Source organism: Chionomys nivalis, chromosome 25, assembly GCF_950005125.1.
Source record: "Chionomys nivalis chromosome 25, mChiNiv1.1, whole genome shotgun sequence".
NCBI classification, from domain to species: Eukaryota; Metazoa; Chordata; class Mammalia; order Rodentia; family Cricetidae; genus Chionomys; species Chionomys nivalis.
In genome coordinates, this window is record NC_080110.1 from 26,960,003 (window position 1) to 26,976,960 (window position 16,958).

At 46.6% G+C, this 16,958-nt stretch overlaps 1 protein-coding gene across 4 annotated transcripts in view; it reads left to right on the forward strand.

The window, feature by feature from the left end:
• Positions 1-9,473, forward strand: part of Best3 (bestrophin 3) — a 38,060-nt gene extending 28,587 nt beyond the window's left edge. For all 4 annotated transcript variants that reach the window (XM_057758262.1, XM_057758261.1, XM_057758264.1 and 1 more), the window contains one exon: positions 6,368-9,473. In XM_057758262.1, coding sequence (XP_057614245.1) covers positions 6,368-7,280 — 913 coding nt within the window. In that variant the 3' untranslated portion in view covers positions 7,281-9,473. The remainder of the gene's footprint in view (positions 1-6,367) is intronic.
• Positions 9,474-16,958: the final 7,485 nt, after the last annotated feature.

A 16,958-nucleotide genomic window follows, 5' to 3' on the forward strand; every position in this document is an offset into this window, starting at 1 on the left:
AAAAAAAAAAAAAAAAAAAAAAAAAAAAAAATGAAATGTCTGCATAATCCTTAGCCCCTTGCCTCCCAGCTCAGCGTGAAAGTTACTTGTCTGTTTGTAAATCTGCAATTGCAGCTTTGACTGTCATTCTACCACAAGTAAGGTCAAAAATAAAGAGCGTTCCACTCTAATGGGTTCGGTACCTCTGTTGCCCAGGTCTCAACTGTTCCTCTGCACATGCCTGTGCCCTGACAGGTACTCAGGCAAATCACCAGCTCTTGCCGGTGTAGCCCCCAACTTTGAGAGCACTGCAGATTTAAAATAATAAAGCTGACATGAAAAAAGCAGAACTCATCATATTTAAGATCATTCTTCTCCACTCCTTGCATCAGTTGTGTTAAGATGACTTTTTGCTGTTTGAATTTAAATTGTCAAAACACCACTTCGAAAGTGGACGAAGAATAGTCAGCATGGTGGGGTTTGTCCTTCCATCTTTCCGAAGCTCTGTTCTTAATTAAATCACTACACTAGTGTAGACAGCTGTGTAATTAATGACGTCATTACACTAGTGAGGACAGAGTTGATTTGAAAAACAAACAAACAAAACTACATTAAGTCTTCTAAGTCATGTGGTCTTTGGAAGCCAGGCTCTTGCTTCTTCCTTGTTATAGTTGTGTGTGTGTGTGTGTGTGTGTGTGTGTGTGTGTGTGTGTGACTGTTCTGCACCCTGAACAGGCTTCTGAGCAGTCCCCACTGCTCACCCTTAGCTCTGTGGCTGATGGTCTTGTGTGTGGGTGTTCAACAGATGTTTTGAAACACTGGGTTTTGCTATCCATCCTTTTTCAACACTGGATATGAAAACAGCTCCAACGAGCATCATCGGCCCCGCCGCACGCTTTCCCTCCTACCCTTCCTCTCTCTTTCAGAAGCAGACTGTATGGGACACCTTTCTCCTTCCCATGTGTTGTATGGGTGACTTAATGGAGTTAGCAGTGTCTAACGAATGGCACAGACACGAGGCTGAAAGGCCAGGGCGGACCAGTGCTATCTGCATCTCTAACTCCTGCCATGCAGTCAGCCCTGGGTCCCATCCCTGAAATTCCCAGCTTCTGCCAGCCCTTCCACTCCCCGCACACCCAATGCCCTGGTGTTACTGTTCAATACCTGCTAAGTAGTCCTAGCCAAGGTTTTTTAACTGTCTGGGGAAGCTCCCAGCTGCCGTGACAGTTTTTAAAGAACTCTTTCAAAGAAGAAAAAGGACTTTCAGGTGATCATTATCGCTTCCTCGGGCACCTGGGGACTGCTTCTGAGAGCTGCCAGTGATTGGCAGGATCCTTTTCAGACCTTCTGTTCTTCAGAGCCCTCTGATGCACGCCAAACTTTTCATCCCCCAAGCATCCTGGAAGGCAGGGGAAATGTCGCCACTATCAGTTTACCGTGTGTGATGCTAAGTCACGGAGAGCCCCGCGAGTCTCCCGACGATGCACTGCTAGTATCAGCCTGGGCAGCAGCATCCTGACTCTCAAGCCCCCCCCCCCCCCGAGTCATTCGTCCTGCTGTTGAAACAAGGCTCCCTTTCCACCTCTGGAATCTAGTGGCTCCATGGCAGTTCCCGTGCATGTCCTGTCTCTACCCATCTGTCTCAGTCCAAATGAGTTCCAAAACACAAACTGGCTGTCCCAAACACAGGGTCACGTAATGAGAGCGCTCCTGTCCTCTCCTGTAAGGCTCTGGCTATGATTGTTTAAGTGCTACTATTTCTGCACCTCTGGCATGTACTAAAAATACACTTTAAAAATTAAACAAGGGTGCCCGTGTGCTCGGTGCCCCACACACCATCAACCAGGCGTGATGGGGTTATCCCCGTACTTGGGAGGTGGAGGCAAGAGGTTCAGTTTGAAGTCTCTCTGCATAGTGAGATCAAGAACAGCCTAACGTGCCCTGGGCTTTGTCTCAGTTTTTTGATATCCACTTTGATCTTCAGGGCATTCTGTTCTTAAGCTGAGTTTCTATATATCAGAAACACAAGAACATCAAAACCCATGAAAACCATGACTGTGAGAGAGAGGAGGACAGGCGCTGAGTGGCAGCGACAGTCTTTGGCGCCAGCACTCAGAAGAAAGGTCATTCATTCCCTAACCCCGGGGAGTTGTGCTCCAGCTTCATCCTGGCACAAAGACCTGAGGACACTTCTTACTTCATCACGAGATTTGTGAAACCTCAAGTGTCCTTCCAAAGGTCCAGCTTCAGGCTGGAAGTGCGGGACATTTCTAAAGCGTGTTTCGTACCCTATGCATTCATCGACACTGCTGTTCACGTAGCCTTTCCCGTGCAGGCAATTCCAAACCACACAATTTCAGCCAGGAGGACAAAGTCCAAACCCTCATAGCATACCCCAAGATGATCATCCCAGTCGTGACCAACACCATCCCATTTCCCACCAACTAAAAAGCTTGCTAATTCCCGCTACCTCATTTGTCTGAGTCACTGCTTTGGCATGGAATGCCCCATTCCTTCTTCATCTGTGCAGTTTGAGTTCTCTGTAGAAAACTTGCCAGCACCAAAACTTCATTTCAAACGTAAATATTTGTATGCATACCATCTCCCTCCTTTAAAATTGTAGGTAATAAGGTCTATGATGCAGCAGATTCTTCAATGTAGAGGCTCGGTAAATTTAGCAATACAGTCTAGCAGATGAACCTCGTGTGTCCACACCACAGTCTTAGGAGGCAGGAAAGTATCAGAGGATAAGTTACCAATACCTATTCTCTCCTACCGCATAGGTTCCAGAGTTCAAACTCAATCCAGATAGGCAGCAAATGCCTTTATCCACTGAGCCATCTCGCTGGCCCAGTTTTTTTATTTTGTTTGCTTTTTCCTTCTGCGTCACAAAGTTTTGAAATAATATTACTACAGATGTTTTTTGTGTTTTTTTTTTTTCCCTAGAAGACCATGTCCCTCTTACCAGGTAGGGTACCTTATATGTAGTTAAGGGAGACAACCCAAAATAAATAGTCAATGTCCCAAGTAGAGGGCATATGCCTGTCCTATAAAGAGAAAGTGCCAGCCTGACCTCACGTCTCCGAGGACCTCCAGCGTGGCAGCCCTAGTGAGCAACTGTGCTTGCCACTCCATGGTGTCCTCCCCGGCTAAATAGATGGCTGTGAAGTGTGACTAATGAGGTCCTGGGAGCTGACCTAATGAAACCCAATGAGCAGGGTCACTGGGGCCACCGAAGCATGAGTCTGCATCTCCCAAGGCGATGTAACAGGATCTGCACCCGCTCTGGAGGGAGGGTCAGGAGACTATCCGGTAGCCAAGGACACTGCTGGGCTTCAGAATAACAGCACGGGGCTGTAATCGGGCACCATCCCGGGACATTTAGCTGGGTGATCGTCTCATGCATCTTTTATTCGTAACCACAGAAACACATTTTTTTTTTTTTTGGTGGTTCTCTTTGCACTTTCCTGGTTCCACCTGCGTTCTACCAGCCTTTTCCTTTATGTCACAGAAAACGCGCCTGGCATAAGATATCTTGTCACCATGGATATGATCACCAGCCCTGGACTGGCACAGCAGGGTTGCTGATGCTCCCTAGGCCAGCATGAACGACTGGCATTTCAGGACAAGTGTTTAAGTTGTTGTCCAGCCGGGCGGTGGTGGCGCACGCCTTTAATCCCTGCACTCGGGAGGCAGAGGCAGGCGGATCTCTGTGAGTTCGAGACCAGCCTGGTCTACAAGAGCTAGTTCCAGGATAGACTCCAAAACCACAGAGAAACCCTGTCTCGAAATACCAAAAAAAAAAAAAAAGTTGTTGTCCAAACCCCCATTAAGGCTGAAGTGGACAGAGGTGTGGGACAACCCTGGAATCTGAGGAAGGAGTAGACCTCACTGCCCAAGGGGCCTCGTTGCCTTGTTGGCTCATTTTATTTAAGCCTTGAAGGAGATTAAAAAGGGTAAACTCATTAAATGTCAGCATTTCAGTGGAAAATCCTTAGCCACGGCAAATCCTTCAAACCTACCAGGGACCCCAATCACAGGGAGAGTCCAGCCCACCTCCGCATCTTCTTTCCATGGCAGGCAGACTTCTCCTCTCAAGTCCAAACTGAGTCGCAGAGATGCAGAGCTTTCAGGAGACATGTCTCAGTTCTGGGCTCTAGCGTGTCGTGTGATACCTGGGTGGCAGGTTTTATACCAAAGGAGAAAGTAAACAGAAAGCATTGGCCTCCCTGCTAGTCAGGCACAGTGAATCTCCCGGACCTTAATAACCTGTCCATAAAGTGTTGGTAACAATAGCAACATGAACTGACATCTTTATCATGATAGTGAAATGAGCATTAGCTGTCGTTTGCGTCCCCTCTCTTTTGCATTTATGGGGTGGGGGAGGGTGAGAACACATGCCAAGTCGCATATGCAATGGCACAGGTGTGGATGTCAGAAGAAACTTTATAGGTCTGTTCTCTCCTTTCACCTTTGCTTGGATTCTTGGGGTCACATTCAGGTTGTCAGATTTATGAAGCAAGCACTCATTCCACTGAGCCGTCCCACTGGTTCTGACAGTCTCTAGAGTTTAGCTGTTTGTTGGAGGAGCTGCTTGTTGGTTCCCGGCTGCTCAGACCCGAAATAATCACACAGAAACTGTATTATTTAAATCATTGCTTGGCCCGTTAGCTCTAGCTTCTTATTAACTAACTCTTACATATTAATTTAACCCATTTCTATTAATCTGTATATTGCCACGTGGCTGTAGCTTACTATGTAAAATTCCCAGCATCTGTCTTGGTGGCTCCATGGCGTCTCTCTAACTCTGCCTTCCTCCTCCCATGCTATAGGCCAAGCCAGTTCTTTATTCATTAACCAATAAAAACAACACATAGACAGAAGGACCTCCCATACCATTAGCTATGTCATATTATTTTTTTATAGAGTGAGGGGAATGATGGGACCTGGGGAAATCTGTCTTTATTTCAACTCTAGTAAAAACAAAAGAACACAGGTTTTGTACAGAACATAATAACATTCAAGTACCTAGATCAGTAATTTTCAAAGTGTGATCTGGGCCCTGCCAGTCACCAACACTCTGGGAGGGAATCCGTATGGATAAAACTATTTTCATCCTAACGTTATGGTGTTATTCTTTCATTTTCATCCTTTTTCTAAGTGTACAGAAATCCCCTCTGTTCTGCCGGTTTATTTCCACAGATTGCAGTTACACAGACTCAACCATAGTCCAAAAATATTAAGCAGAAGGTTGCAGGAGCAAGCAGTTCATAGATTTTTAAATCGCGTGCCATTCTGAACGGTGTGCTATATTATGAGCCATCACGCTTTTTCTCACCTGAGCTGTGCATCCGTCTTTATCCAGGGCATCTGTGTGCTTGCCCTACCTGCCCCTCACTTACGAGCCAACACAGTCCTCCTCCGACCAACAGGCGCTGCATCCAATGCTTGTGCTCAGGGGTACCTTAATTTATGAATCTGTTTAACACACAAGAGTAGTGATGCTGGTAGTGTCTGGCTGTGTCTAAGAGAAGCTGTAAAATGTTCCCTTGAGTGAAAAATGAAAGCCTTGATTAATAAAAAAAAATATGCTAAGTTTTTTAAATATGGACAAGAATGCGACTCAGGATATTGTTAAGAATGGAAAAATAACCCATGCTGGTTTTGCTGACATGCTTGATGCTACCAAAGCTATGGCTGGATGGGCAAGATGGCTCAGCTGGTAAGAGCACTGGCCATGCAAGCCCAATGATCTGAGTTGGAGCCCTGGGACCCACGTGGTGGAGGGAGAGAATGACTCCCCCACCAGAGGTCATTCTACAAGCATGCCATGGCACATGTGTGCCCACACTTTCACACAGGCAGCACAATTAAAAGATTAATTAAAAAGCAAGTTATAGCCGCATAGCCAAGTACAGTAGCACCAGCCTATAAATCCCAAAATGGGAAGTGGAGAGAAAAGGACCAGAAGTTTAACTCATCCTAGGCAATATTGCAAGTTTGAGGCGAGCTGGAATACAGGAGAGTCTGTTTCTAAATAGATAAATAAAGTGATAGCCGCGCGGTTAGTACGTGTTTAGCTAAGGTGGAAAGGGCGTTACCATCTATGGTCTGGTGCTGTCTGGGAATCCACTGGAGATCTTGGAATGTAGCACCCAGCGATAAGGGGGAGGGGACTTCTATTCAGCGGAATTTCCTAGAGTCTACTAGACGTTCGAAGTCGCCTCTTTATCCTTAATGGAACACGTGCTCGTACATTCTTGCCTTTTACATTCCTCGGTTATCACTTTGGGTGTGTAAAATAGCAGTCTCCGTAAGTGGCCTCTTAACTTTGAGACCGCCCAAAATTCAGTCATGCCGCCACTCTGTCTTTTGTCACGTGCTTCAGGCTGTCCGGGTCCGAGTTCCCCGAGGAGGACTGGCTATGGAACTATGAGAAGCACGGCCACCGGCGCTCGGTGATGAGGAGAGTCAAGCGCTTCCTGAGTACCCACGAGCACCCCGGCAGCCCCAGGAGGAGGACTTTCGGCAGGCAAGCCAGCGACAGCTCCATGTTCTTCCCGCCCAGCCCAGCTCGGGATCTGTTGGACGTGCCTCCGAGAAATCCCCACCGAGCCTCTCCCACCCGGAAGCAATCCCACTCCCTAGAGGGCAACCCTAAACTGCATTCCAGCATGGGCGAACTGTCCACCATCAGGGAGACCAGCCGCACCAGCACTTTGCAAAGCCTGACCCCGCAGTCCAGTGTGAGGGCCTCCCCTACCAAAATTCCCCAGGTCCCTGAGGTCCTGATCACAGCGGCTGAAGCACCTGGGTCCTCGTCAGATAGCCATGACCAGGACTCTGCTGCCTCCATCTTGAGCCTCGAATTCACTGGGGTGCAACCTAGCAGGACGGAGCAGCAGGAAGACCCCTCAGGGAAGGCGACGCCATCTGGGGACCGCAATCCCCAGGCTGCTTCAGCCAGTACTAAAGGAGACTTGTTTACGTTTGAGGAAGATCCGTGTGATGACAGATTCCCCCAAAGGTGGAGCCTTCCAGAGTTACGGGAGTCCAGGCACACCTCCTTGGGAAACTTAGGTCCAGATCCTATGAGCCCCGGAGCAGCTCTCTTACCTGACACGGGAACATCCTCAGAGACCAGCGTAATCCGTCCCAGGGCTAGCTCTGGGGTCTCTCCTGACATCCTGTTCTTAATGGAAAACTTGGACACTAAGGAAACAGACATCCTGGAGTTTAACAACGAGCACCCTGAAGAATCACCTAAGGGAACGCCGCAGCGCCCCAGGACCTGGTTCTAGCTCCCCTTCCTCCTCTACATAGCTGTCAGTACCAGCTTGGGGACAGCCCCCAGGAGCTGGCCAGTATTTAGAAAAATAATCATACTGTACAAGCTTAGAACTCTGAAGGGCATTATGGTCCTGCAAAACTCAAATGCAACCACATTGTCTAACGCCAAAGGACTTTCACGGAAGTTGTATGGCCCAAAATGAATTATCATAATCAAATATGGGATCTCATATAAATGTTCATGGCTTATACATCCATACATGCTTAGCTTTGGAAAGGACCATACAGATCATAGTCTAATCCTCTAGAAGCGAAGGCCCAGACACAAAAGGTCCCATTTCTTTCCTGGTTCCATCCCACACCTCTCTTTCTTTAGCTGCAGAGACAAGGCAGACCATGCCATGCCCAGAGACCCTTTCTACTTAGGGCTGTTAACCGAAGCTTCCTGCCCATGCAACCACACTTTCTGTAACTATTGTTGCCATCTTTCCTGAGCTCCTATGCATCCTGAGCATCAGAAAGTTCTGTCTCTCTTCTGTGACTCTTTCTATTGTCTTCATTTTTCTCTCTTCATCTTTATTCTCTCCCATCTTTCTTCTGCCCTTTTCCTTAGTCTAGCTCCTCCAGTGACTCTGATCTGTCCCTCTTTCCAGGTTATATAAATCTCCTCTTTTCAACTCTGTTGCTTACTCTCTGTCACAGTGTTCAAACTACGAGACATTGGTAAAGCCCGGTACAGGAATCTAACGCATCCCAGCCTTGCAGAAAGAGGTGCGTGTGTGCCGATGGTACCCACCATCTCAGACCTGCTGCTTCCGCTCTTTCGTCTTGGACACTGGAGAAGACTGAGTCTAAGAGGGTCTGAAATCCGCATAGCCAACTGCTCCATCCCCAAAAGGATGACACGGTTTCACTCTATTGAACTCACACACAGTCTTAAGCAAAAACATCCCAATTATGCCACAGCATGGGACCAGTTACTGAGTCTGCTGGGTTGTTTTATATGATGTAGGATGTTAGAGCTGAGTGGACTACAGGGTCCATGACTGCGTGATGACAACACACTGTTGCCAGCTTCCTTTCAGAAGTTCTTACGTTATGTTTTGCAAGCTCCCGGCTTTGAAAAGTGTGGCCTTTCTGGGTGCCATCTTACCCATGTGTCATATAATGGAACTTGACATGTGGCTTGGTCGACTGTCTCAATGCTTCACATGTGAGTTCCCAATCCTTGAAGGATTCCCATGGGACCGACATACCCTTAGCGCCATTTTAAAGATGAAATTAGAAGCAATGGAGAACTCATTTTCCTGAACTCACATAGCTGGGCTCACACTTCCTCACCATGCCACTGTAAGGCTGTGAATCTGCTAGCAATTTGCCCCAAATTCTAGAGGACGCTCCAAGGTGGCTAGTCACAGGTTTGTGCCAAACCTCTTCAGCCTCGGAACCTATCTGAATTCTCCCTGCCCAAAACAGTTTCCAGTCACAGAGGAGAGCAGAGCTTTATGTCTTTGAGCCCTTGCCATGGTCCTCTCCTTTCACTGTAGAAGCTGGCGGGAGCCTCTTTTTTCTTCCCCCGCTTTGGAGTCCTGGTGTGTTGGGTTACAGTGACCGACCACATTAACACAAGACCTCGATTCTCAGCAGGGGCTTTTCTTCAAGGACGAAAATGGTTTGCTATCGGAAGACGTGCTGCACGTGAGTGGTTCTCTACGTTGGTCCATACCGTTAGCGCCCAAGAAAGGGCTGTAATCCACAAACCATCACGGACAGACAGATAGATGGACACAAGCCCCACGGTGTTTCTAAAAGACCAGAGTCCCAACCTTTCCCCAGTCACCATTGTCTTCAGACACTTTTTTTGAGTGCTTCAATATAAGTCCCCTCCATCTGCCTCTGGCTCTGTTTGCTCAAGTATAAATAAGTTTCTACTTAGCTGTTTTTGAAGCATAATCAGTTTTTATCCTTAAATCCTCAGTTGTCAACTCTACACAGAAGAATAGTTTATGGAGAAATGGGAAGGTGTTCATTTATCTATTCCTGTGCATCTCTTATCCGCCCTCATTCCAGAGAATTCTCTAAGTTATTCAATATTTCTTCAAATTTTGGGATGGTGTCCCATTTTTCTCCTCACGCTGAAAACTGAATTATGACTTGCTCAAAGAGCCCAAAGGAGGAGATTTTCCATTCTAGTCTTTATCCTGCATGGCCAAGGCTGCAAAAATAAAAGGATTTATTCTCTTGTGCCTGATTTTTTTCACCTGCCTGAATCATTTTCTCCTGAGCTCTAGAAAATCCTTTCAGACAAACAGTCATAGGTCTCTGTGGCATTGTCTTCAGGGTTTGACCAATCCAAGAACAGCCTGATCCTAGTCATGTGTTAACATAATCTACATGGTAGGGTGAACAGTGAAGCCTGGCCCTTGTGTTTTTCCTCCCTACTCCTAGAGACAGCTCTGCCCTGACTCTGGGGTTCAGTTTTAATGCAGTTAAAGCTCACCAACTGTTCCTCTCCTGTCCAAGCATTTAGAACTGCCTAGCCTCTGGTTTTCCTCCCCCCTTCTTTAAAAAAAAATTATGTATTTATTATGTATATAGCATTCTGCCTACATGTATGCCTACACACCAGAAGAGAGCACCATATTTCATCATAGATGGTTGTGAGCCACCATGTGGTTGCTGGGAATTGAACTTGGGACCTCTGGAAGAGCAGCCAGTGCTCTTAACCTCTGAGCCATCTCCCCAGCCTCTCTTCTCCCCTTCTTTACTGTCTTGTCTAGCCAGTCCTTCGCTTCCATTACTCCAGGCATTCACTTTCAGCCTCGTTCAGCCAAGTGATAGAAAACATAGAAATGTATTCTTTATCACTATAACATGAAATGGAAAAATATAAAACTTACCATCAGTACTAAGAAAAATCTATGAATTGCCGCTGAGTAGCTTCAAAAGCCCGAACAAAGTCAGGTGTGGTGGCACATGCCTGTACTCCCAGCACTCAAGAGGCCGAGGCAGAACTAAAAGGTCAAAGTCAACCAGGTCTACACGATGTGTTCTTGACCAGCTGGGGCTATATAGCAAGATCTTACCTCTAAAATCCAAACCAAAACGAGCAAACAGAAAAAAAAAAAAAAAAAAAAAAAAAAACTTTGGAAAAGAAAAAGGCAGGGGCTGGAGAGATGGCTCAGAGGTTAAGAGCATTGCCTGCACTTCCAAAGGTCCTGAGTTCAATTCCCAGCAACCACATGGTGGCCCACAACCATCTGTAATGAGGTCTGGTACCCTCCTCTGGCCTGCAGGCATACACACAGACAGAATATTGTATACATAATAAATAAATACATACATACATACATACATAAATAAGGCAGGCGGCAGAAAATTAAACAGATCCATGTCCTTTCAATCATCATGTACAAAATGAACTGTTCGCTAGAAGGTTTTCTAGTTTTTATTAGAGTCAAAGAGAAAAGTTGGGAACCTCAGATTGTTCTGTGTGACTGTTTGGTTTGTTTGTTTTTTGACTGAATCATCCCAGGCAGGTACCTCAAGTTTTTCCACATTTTTTTTCTTAGTTTTGTGAACCGAATTTTTAGGATAGTTTTCCCGTTGATATAGCCACTGAATTAAAAGAACCAATTGAACAATACCAAGATTCTTTGACTTCAAATCTTATCGAAATTCAAAAGACCCCCAATCTACTGGCAAAGCTTCAGAACTGTAATCAAGCTTGAATCCTTCACCATGCTCTGAGCCTCCTTCCAGCTGTCCCACATCCCTGGCTGTGGCAAATACAAAATGAAGGGGATTCCCTACAAACACTCAGTTGACTCAGACCAGAGATTAAATTTTTGTTTGACCCTCTTTGTTTCCAAATAAATTTAGAAAATGGGCCCAGATCTGTCTCATGCCCTAGGTGGGTTCCATCTGATAGTTCCATGATAGTTCCATGGAACCCTCTTCTCTGAGCCTCTAATTTGCTTAAGAGAGATGGCACAAGACATTTCTAAAATTGATTTTGTGCAAAAATACTGTCCTGTTCCAAGTTCTTTGTCTAGGTTAGTGACTCTCAACCAGTTGTGATCTTGTACCCAGGATGCACTGGGCGGTGTTGAGAGACATTTTTGTTCATCACTTGTGGTGACAAGTGTTACTGGCACTCAGTGACAGAGGACAGAGATGTCGCTGAACACCCTGAGACACGCAGGACAGACTCCACGGGTGTCTGACCCCAAACATCCAGGCATAAAAACCTGATTTAGGCTAAAAGGAGGTACAGATTAAAAAACAAACAAACAACAGAAACCATTAAAGAGATTAGTGGTTAGAGAGGAGCTAGAGAAAGAATAGAACTCGAGAGAACAAATAGACATTGGATTTGATCCCCACGCACACTCGAATAATTCTGTGGATGGCTATGTAGGAGAGCATTTAAACGCCATGTTCTTAGTAGGCCAAATGTTAGTTAAGAATTTGTCCTAAAGAGAGAGCACGAGCAAGGAACTCAGGACCGCGAGGGGTGCACCCACACACTGAGACAATGGGGATGTTCTATCGGGAACTCACCAAGGCCAGCTGGCCCTGGTCTGAAAAAGCATGGGACAAAACCGAACTCGCTGAACAAAGCGGACAATGAGGACTACTGAGAACTCAAGAACAATGGCAATGGGTTTTTGATCCTACTGCACATACTGGCTTGGTGGGAGCCTAGGCAGTTTGGATGTTCACCTTACTAGACCTGGATGGAGGTGGGTGGTCCTTGGACTTCCCACAGGGCAGGGAACCCTGATTGCTCTTAGGGCTGATGGAGGGGGACTTGATTGGGGGAGGGGGAGGGAAATGTGAGGCGGTGGCGGGGAGGAGGCAGAAATATTTAATAAATAAATAAATTGATTAATTAATTATAAAAAATAATTTGTCCTAAGAAACTGCTAGATCATTAACAGACAAATGTTCCAGCCCCCTGCCCAGTTTTCATAGCTCTTATCTAGATAAACTTGTTTTTCGCCTTTTTTTTTTTTTTTTAATGGAAAGGGATTTGTAGAAGAAGCTCGGTCCAGTGGATAGGAGAGTATTCATTTACCTCCCAACTGAAGATAAACGCAAGGATTTCCCCAGCACTTGCAAGAGAAGGACACGGGATGTCCTGAATGACGTCAGCTGTTGCTCTTCCTCTCATAGTCACCGTGAAGCATTAGACAGCAACACTGAGCATCCAGGGCCCAGGAAGCCCCTGTCCCAAACCCCTCACTGATGCACCACCCTCTTCTCAGGGTGTCAGTGAATAACATACTGTTCACAAGTATGTCCGTGTCTTTCCTTCTCCCCAGTCCTGTTTGGCTCCCGTGTCAGTTGGCTCAGTGTACAGACCTTTGTTTGCTTACATTGCTTTTTTAAAGACAGGGTTCCTCTTGTAGCCCCGGCTATCCTGAAACTCTGTAGGCCAGACTGGCCTCAAACTCAGAGATTCTCCTGAGTGCCGGGATTAAAGGCATGCACCACCACTGCCTAGCTGCTTATATTCTTGTCAAAGCATCTATTAATGTCTTGTGCGCAAGTGTTTTGTGAGGCCAGTGAGCAAAACTATGTTACCTCACACGTGTTACCAGGAAACTACATCTCAAGCTCTTGGTCATTTGAGACAGTAACTTGCTATGTAGCCCAGAGTTGCCTCAAACTCAAAGCTTTGCTACCACCTCTTAAATGCTGGGGTTATAAGCATTTTACTCTCCCTGGCTCAAGGACAGTGGGAACCATTTAAGACACAGGCCCTCCTGTCCAGGCCTATTGGCAGCTGGCCTTGCAGAGACATCGGGTCAAAGACAACCCAGGAACGGCATGTCATGGCTGCGTCACTTTGACTGGGGAAACTCGAGTCTTTTCACTTAAGTTAGCTGGGTCACAGCTGGTGTTCGTGGTACCCAGCAGGCTGGCTGTCTCTTGCCATGAACCAGGACAGCCAGGAGCCACCGTGCTATTTACACCCATCACTCTGAAGTCAGTTCTAGAGCATCTGGCACTGAAAACAGGGACTCCAAAGAGTAGACCTAAAATGCTGGGGACCTTTTGAAGCCAGTCCTACTTTTCTAAGCTATTGCACAGGTCGGTACACAAAGGGAGAACAAGCAGCTAAGCTAAGGCTGGTACAATGTTAGGACAAAGGGGAAATGCTTGGAAAGAAAAAATCCTGACCCACTCACTACTTAGAAAACAGCTTCTAGGGGCTGTAGAGATGGCTCAGTGGTTAAGAACATTGCCTGTTCTTCCAAAGGTCCTGAGTTCAATTCCCAGCAACCACATGGTGGCTCACAACCATCTGTAATGAGGTCTGGTGCCCTCCTCTTCTGGCCTGCAGGCATACACACAGACAGAACATTGTATACATAATAAATAAATAAATTTAAAAAAAAAAAAAGCTTCTAAAGGAGGTGGGAGACCAGAGGTTGGTGAAGAAACTGAATGCCAACAAGTACCAAATGGAAGAGGCAGGCCTATGCCTGTGTTTGAGCTCTCTCGATGGGTACTGGCTTAGTGTGGAGCCAACAGAAGTCCAATCACTGGACTCAGAATTATCCCAAGGGCTGCCCAGAAAGCTAGTGTTATTCTAGATCAAAACACAGAAATCTCCGCATCTTCTTGGTAAATTTATCTTTAGCCTTCTCATCAGGACCCTGAGATTTGGCCTCCAGCCTCCAGGCAATTCTCTGTAGCGATCCACCTTCCATTACCCAAAGTGAAAATCACCTACCCATGCAATTTTTGCACACCCCACTAGGCTGCATCTCAGCAAAACATGCAGTACAACTCAGATAGAGACAAACTCTGAGACTCCTTGGCTCGCCAAAGTCGCCGGGGACATCCAGAACACAAGCACAGGGTGCACAGTCCCATCCCGTGTCTTCTGGAATCTAAACCAGGTACAAGGATCTGCATGGGCAACTCCGCCATCCTGTTCGTGGCATGAATGGGACACTGAGGGTCTAGTCTAGAAAAGCATGAGCTATGGTGGACTCCCGGGGCCAGAAGTGCCCCCTGCTGGTCATAGGACTAACTTTCTTTCCTTCTCTATTGGAGCCAAGCCATCCATCCCCAATCCAGTAGTGATTGTTTTGATGTTGATAACCACGATCCATTACCACGATCCAAATGTGTACTCAAAATCTTACTCAGACACAAATTCTATGAAGTTTGCCGTCCTGAAGTTCACATTTCACAGATTGCTCTCCTCTGAACATCCAGTCCCCTCTCAAATACTTAAAAATATTTTGCTTTATGTGTATGAGTAGTTCACCTGTTTATATGTATGTGTACCACATTCATGCCTGGTGCCTGCAGAAGAGGATGCTGGGTCTCCTGGGCCTGGAGTTATAGACAGTTGTGAGCTTCTGTGTGGATGCTGGGAATCGAACCCAGTCCTCTGGAAAAGCAGCCAGTGCCCCTAACCACTGAGCCATCTCTCCAGCCCAAGAAAGATACTTTCCACCAAGTACCTCCCGTTTGACCCATGTTCTTTTCTGATTTCACAGATTCGCATTTCCAGCAGCAGGTGTTTCCTGGGACATCCAGGGCAGCCTGACCTGGAGTTTATGCCAGTCCTTCGTTGGCATCCCAGCCTGCCTCGGGGCATTGCCCAGAGAGAGCCAGGGTTAGTAAGGAGATTGTTTGGGGCAGGTCATGTGGGACAGGTCACAGAGCCTGTCTGAGGCGCTGCTCTTTAGGCAGGAGTTCCAGAAAGGGCAGCTGAGGACATGGGGCTGGATCACTTCCAGCAGGAGTTCCTAAACTGCCAAGCCTCAGGCTCAGGGCTTGCTGAGCCCTGTGATGGAGAAGCTTAGGGTTGCTTGCATTCCCTCCCCTCTACCCTAAAGGTAGGGACTGAGTAATGTTAGGAGAACCAGACAGCCACTTCTGCTTTGATGAGTTAAATAGACACCTCAGTTAGCCTATTGTCCTGGGCTTGAGACCTAAAAGTAAGCCTGGGGAGCTCTCCCGATCCTGCCTCCTGCTGGCCTGCTCCCCTTTTCCCTGAACTGCTTCTCAGGAACACAGCAAGGACTCCACTACAGTCAACGCAGAATTATGACCACATGGAGGGGAGCCATGATGCTGAAACTCAGTCCCAGAGCCTCTTCCTTCACAAGGTGTTAGCCCTCTCATCTTCATCTGAAAGCAGAGGATGGTACTAGCACCTAAAGAGCAACCTGGGAGTGTTCAAATGCTGTGGTATAAAAAGCTCTCAGCGTGGCGAATGGCATGAAGTCAGCTATTGTCATTAAAAATAACCATGGGATCTAGGCCCAAAGCAAACATCATTTTTGCCAAGAATCTCAAGTGTTTCCATCTAACCTGTGTCATAATAATGTTTATCAGGTGTGTGTAAACTGGACCTGTTCGAAATGGATGGAGGTGCTGCTGATTCTGTGTTTCACACACTAGGGAAACCAAGACATGTCAATGACCCAGCTGAGATCATCAGAAGCTGGTATGCAGCTGTGTGGTAGAGCGCTTGCCTGGTGTGCACAAAGGCCTTGGGTTCAATCGCAAGCGTTAAAACAACAATGAAACCCTTGTAAACGGCAAAGACAGGATCAAAAATCTAACACTCGACCACATCAAATGTTGGGGAATGTCTGAAGGTCTCCCTCAGGGCTAGAGGGGATGTGAATGGGACGGCCAGTCTGCACAGGGGCCATGGCAATCTTTGTATCATCCCATTTTAGTGTATGCGCTGGGGGGGACACGGTACAGCCACTGTAGAAGAGAGTTTGGGAGATGGGTAGGCCCTTTGAAAGTCAACTGTACTCCTGTACAATCCATCGATCCATGTTCTTCAGTATTTACCCAAATAAATCAAACACTGATGTACACACACACACAAACACACACATGTGCACACATACCGGCAGGTGACTATTTATGTTTGTAACAGCTTTATTAGTGACTGCCAAAATTTGGAAGTAGCTAGGATGCCACTCCGTAGGGGAGCGAATCAATAGCTGTGGGTACATCCAAACAGTATCCACTCAGTGCGGGGAAGTGAGGGAGGGGAGAGAACTGATGAGCTATCAAGCTGGGAGACAACATGCAGGGGGCATACATCACATTTCTGAGTGGAAAAGGCCAGTCTGAAAAGTGACAGACAGGGGGCTGGAGAGATGGCTCAGAGGTTAAGAGCACTGCCTGCTCTTCCAAAGGTCCCGAGTTCAATTCCCAGCAACCACATGGTGGCTCACAGCCATCTATAATGAGATCTGGTGCCCTCTTCTGGCATGCGAGCATACATGGAAGGAATGTTGTATATATAATAAATAAATCTATAATAAATAAATCTTTTTAAAAAAAAGTGACAGGCATCCTTTAAAATTCCAACTGCATGATATTGTTAAAAGGGTAAGACTATGGAGATAGTGAAGACCAGTTGCCGGGTGGGAGTAATTGATGAAGTGGGGAGGATGGGTTAGGGCATCAGCACTGTGTATGGTACCGTAATGGTGCGTGACATACCATAACATGCTTTTCAAAAGCCATAGGATGTACTAGAAGGGTGGAAGGGCCAACTTCTGATAGAACTAACTTAAAAGAAAAATGTGTGTGTATGAGAGAGAGAGAGAGAAAGAAAAATGTGTGTGTGTATGAGAGAGAGAGAGAGAACACTGAACAGGGAGGTTGTTAAACTAATGATACACAGCAGC